The sequence below is a fragment of the Pocillopora verrucosa genome, chromosome 11, assembly GCF_036669915.1.
Source record: "Pocillopora verrucosa isolate sample1 chromosome 11, ASM3666991v2, whole genome shotgun sequence".
In the NCBI taxonomy this organism is placed as follows: Eukaryota; Metazoa; Cnidaria; class Anthozoa; order Scleractinia; family Pocilloporidae; genus Pocillopora; species Pocillopora verrucosa.
The window spans coordinates 17,710,483-17,715,239 of NC_089322.1; the positions used below are offsets into that span (position 1 = coordinate 17,710,483).

Genomic DNA, 4,757 nt, shown 5'->3' on the forward strand with positions numbered 1-4,757 from the left:
ACATCACGAAACATCCTCGACAATTTCGTACACATCAGAAGTATTTTTGAGTGAAGCTTATTTCTGGTATGTCCAAGTTCAACATAATTGTAGAAAATTGTTCGCAGATTGTTGCTAGCGATTATGCCACCGTGCAAGTTGCACCACATGAAGGTAAGAATATTTATTAACCAGCCGCCTGTTGCTAATTAAGTTCATATACAGTATTGTTTATTGAGTTTTGCTGAATTATCCCCACTCCTAAGAACATTTGAAAATTTGCACTATTTGCCAAGTGAACGTATCAGTTAAGCCAGATTTGGCGAAAAAATACATAGTAAACGCGACGCAGATTTTTCCCTCTATGATAAGTTTCCGTCGATTGCCAAAGTCTGAAATCGAAACTATCCACCCTCGAAAAATCGAAATAACCACACAAATGACGCTTTGTTATAGTCATAATTTTTTCTTTAAAAGAGAGGCCTATAAGGGCAACTGAAAGTAGAGAGCACCCTTTTTCCATCTCTAAAAAGAACCCATTTTATTCCCCTGGGCGCTTCCCCCGTTAGCATGTGGAAAGGGTTGCTTATGCATAGCCACCTCTCCCTCCAATCAGTAGGGACCTTAAGCAGTCAGGACGGCAACGCCAAGGAAGACTTCTATTAAAAAATGAAATTTCTACCTATAATTAGAATTTCAAAAATGGCTGCATGTGTTTACCGTCTCATACAGCGCCACACCTCAACTTCAGCATAACGTATCAAAAAAGCGTTGAGTTCCAAATAGAAATTAAAATAATTTGCCGTCGCGGTTTCGGTTCGCAGACGACGCAAATTGTGGTGATTTCACGTTGTTGTTTTGCATAGGACGGCTCAGAAATGTACAAACGCACGTGCTGAGCTATTGTTCTACCCATCATATCTTTTGTTTTTCCATGTCCTCGTTGCTGTCGCCGTCGTGGTTTGCTTAAGGTCTCTAGTAATTAAATAGAACAGGGGTCGATCCCTCCTAAATGCTAAATTTCAGCGTGAAGACTTCGAATGAATAACTCTTACTTGGTGTTTTCCGCTGACCACTCACAATCCCATCCTTTCGTTTACTTCCGCTTCGCTCCGTCGTTTATCGTGAGAGTCGTTACTTTGGTCTTTACGCACCGTTTTTGACTGGAAAACCTTCTAGCATGTCCAAATTCGATGTAAATGTAGAACAGTGTAAAGGAGCTGTCGTGGTTGGTGATCATGCGAAACTGTATATTGGGCCGACTGGTAAGATATCAGAAGGTACGCAACTTTCTCTGTTTGTAAGGGAAGTTTTCGATCGGTGCTTCGACACATGAATCAGAATAATTCATAACTTGTGGCTTGTTCGAAACATGATGATAATCTTTCATTTAAATACGTTATAGTGGGAACAATATCAAACCTGATTTGATGTAGTTTAAAATCAAAGAAAATCGATTGAGTATCAATTGTTAGCCAAGTCAGCCATGTTACCGGCCCACATCACGGCAAATTGCCTCTTTCTCCACATAATTTTTCCGCCTACGTTATTTTTCAAACATTACTTCATTTCCTGTTCTCCTGCTCGAACCACATCATCTAAACTAAAAACTCGACGATGCAGTACACAGTTTTAATTCGTTCACTTCAACTCGAAAAAATCGGAAGGAGCTTGAAGAGTTATACTCCAGGAATTAATTAATACGGTGTCATTTATGATAACCTCATTTTATTCTGCATTTTGGCCCTTTCTTTTCATATGGGTTTCTGTTATACCGGTCAAAGATTTACTTACATCCTTGATTACTGAGAGAAACCTCCTAAGTGAAAATGAAATGAGAAAACCCCTTTCCAACTCCTAAAATAGCAACAACTTTGTAAAAGAGTAATCATGACGGTTGCATTTGCATTTATTTGCGTCACGAATCGCCTTCTTTTGAAATCTCAGGCTTAGGTAAACCGACTTTGAACAAATTGACCACAATTTTCCATTGTCTAGTTAGCCCTTTACACCCTCATATCAGTATAGCTATTCTCCATACTTAAATCTTTGTACAATTATTTTAAGGCTTTGGAAAAGAGAATTTGTTTAACATTCAAGAGCTTCTTTAGTTGGTGATCATTTCCCTTATTCTCATGACCTTAATGTTTTATTCATGGTGATCCTGTAAGAAGAAATTAGATGCTAGTCACTCTTGATATTGTATTGATATTATAGGGAGAGATTCTGTCTTGGTCTTAAAACCTTATTGATCAGCGAAGTGGCATGGAAAACCACAAGGCCTAGTCTGAGGTTTCACCTCAAAGTTTTAAATAATGTTGATGTCATTTTTATGATCAATAAGGTGAAATACATCAGAAAATTGTGTTTTGTGTTTTTTTTTCAACATAGTAGGGATTATGAAGCATTGCCTTACATGTTGCGTGATTTCTGTTATCTACAACCAAGCTTATTGAAAATTTAGAAAGTTATTGTTGGAAGCCTACCTGATAGTAACCACAGATTATTACAAAGATAATTGACTGACTTTGTAACTTTGTTAGGAGTACTAAACCAAGAGCACACCCCAGAGCAAGCAGCAAGAACTAAAACTAGTGGTAAGTAGAGTTTATTTATCAAGTTTACCTTTTCCAATGTCTGTTTTCTGGGCGGTCTGCCATTCATTTCTAAATATTTCAGCTACAATAATGTAAATTAAGGTGAAATTTAATACTATTCTCCAAATTAAAATCTGGGTTAAATTTTTCTGACTTCTCATCTTTCTTTTGCTTAAAATTGTGTTGAGACTGTAAGGAGAATTTCCTTTATGGTCATGGTTGGTAGCAACAAGGTTAAAGGAGCTACTCCATAATTTTACTGTCTTAAGCCTTTAACTCCCAAGATCTGATTGTTAATTGTCCCCTTTAGCTGCTACACATCTCCTTGTAAATTAGTTACAAGAATTTGGTATTTGATTAAGTAACCATTTTTACCTGATAAGTTTGTGTCTTCTCATAACCTGTTTGCTGGAATATGTATGGATGTTATAAGAGAAGTTACATGTTAATCACTTCTAGGAGTTGAAGAGTTAAAAAAGTAAGATCAGATCTTTTAATTGTCTCATATGTTTCCACTCTGTGCTTAGTCCTTCAATCCAAACAGAAACTTAGTCATTTGAATTCACTTATTCATTTCACTTATTTTTTTTTTCTAGCTCATGCACCTTTTCAAGAGTCTGGGGATGATATTGATTTAAAAGTAAAGTCTGGTTATGTGTTAGTAATTCATAACTACAGCTTCCCGAAGAGGGAGGAGGCTGTACGCCATGGGTCAGAGGAAGATGTGAAAAATCTTTGTAGCCTCTTTGATGATTTCAACTTCAAAACCCGAATTGTAAATAACTTGACTCAAAGTCAGATGGTGGAAATACTCAGTGAAACTGCAGAGAAAGACTTCAGCAGATATGATTGTTTCTTGTGTGTAATCCTCAGCCATGGTCTCAAAGATGGGATTCATGGAATTGATGAGGAGGTGATTACAATTGAAGCAATCACTTCCAATTTTCGCCGAGATGCATGTCCTTCTCTTGAGGGGAAACCAAAAATATTTCTGATCCAAGCTTGCCGTGGCAATAGACAGGATAGGGTACCTATTGAGAGCGACAGTGAGCCTGTTCCATGTGCAAGCTCATCTCTTCCAGCTGATGCTGATTTTCTGATCTGTTTTGCCTCTGCCCCTGATCACCAAAGCTACAGGCAGCCAGAGCTTGGTTCTTGGTTCATTTCAACAGTTGTGGCAATTTTTAAAGAGTATGCAGAAAGGGAGCATCTTATGGATCTGATGCTGAGAGTCAACAATCATGTTGCAAATTATTTCAGCAAAACAGGCCTCAAGCAAATACCCTGCCAAGTCTGCATGCTGAGAAGGAAAGTGTATTTTAGTCCAAAATATAATTAACCCATCATGAAATGCTCATGACAAATTCTGTCTTTGTCGTGTATATGAATGTCTACTTAATATGTTTGTGTAATGAGAAAATTGTAGATGAAACATTGCCAGTGTACCTGTCCACTGGAGCTCAGAAGTGTGGTTACATGAACTTTGTTAAATTCTCCCACAGACCACATCAGTAACACTGTATATTATGCTACAGTGTAATATATACAGTCCAAAATTTTCAATCCTTGCTGTATGGATGAAGTCTTTGAAAAAAGCAATGCTGATGCAGGAGTTTTAGTCTTATTGTAACAATAGTGGGTACACAAAGATAAAAATGCTGTTCACTAAGTCATAGAGAAAATTGTAGGTGCTGTTCAAAGATAGTTGTAAAGCAGTGTCTGATTCAGGATTTCCACTCCTCAAGAAGAAATAAAACAACATTTAAACCAGATTCACTCCTTTGAACTGAGCAATGAGTTAGCTTTGGTAAGATAAGTTATATTGATATATGGTAAGGTAGTCCTGGGCTGGGTTGTTCAAAGTAAAGTGTTGGTGTAAATTTTAAATTTGGTTTTATAGCACTGCAAAAGAATTTTTTGTTTGAATTTTTCCCCATCATTTTTTAGTCATAATGAGATAAAACCCAATAGAAGCCTAACTCTTATATGTACTCTTCTACACAAGAAATTGAAATCAATGTTTACTTTTAATCCTAGATTTACATTTACCCCCTTTTAAATAACCCAGCCCTGAGGTAAATCTGAGGGTTCCAATTGGTTCTTACATGGTCCAGATTTTGCCACACAAACCATCTTATGTGGTCATGAGATGTGTATCTATTTTTGCAAATGCTGGCAATT

General features: G+C 37.1%; 1 protein-coding gene across 2 annotated transcripts; it reads left to right on the forward strand.

Annotated features, from left to right (window-relative positions):
• Nucleotides 1–4,757, forward strand: LOC131781520 (caspase-3-like). Of its 2 annotated transcripts, none has more exons than XM_059098188.2 (3): nt 1–153; nt 2,523–2,576; nt 3,173–4,757. In XM_059098188.2, exons 1-3 carry the CDS (start codon nt 69–71, stop codon nt 3,913–3,915), a joined length of 882 nt encoding a protein of 293 aa, XP_058954171.2. In that variant the 5' UTR covers nt 1–68; the 3' UTR covers nt 3,916–4,757. The 2 variants fall into 2 exon arrangements, with proteins under 2 accessions (XP_058954171.2, XP_058954170.2); XM_059098187.2 differs by lacking the exon at nt 1–153 and adding an exon at nt 1,145–1,259.

Excerpts from the sequence above, each read along its gene's own strand:
- LOC131781520 (XM_059098187.2), top strand. The coding sequence starts at position 1,160 with ATGTCCAAATTCGATGTAAATGTAGAACAGTGTAAAGGAGCTGTCGTG. Across the intron at positions 1,260-2,522 it reads GACTGGTAAGATATCAGAAG|GAGTACTAAACCAAGAGCAC; the intron begins GTACGCAACTTT and ends TAACTTTGTTAG. Across the intron at positions 2,577-3,172 it reads AGCAAGAACTAAAACTAGTG|CTCATGCACCTTTTCAAGAG; the intron begins GTAAGTAGAGTT and ends TTTTTTTTCTAG.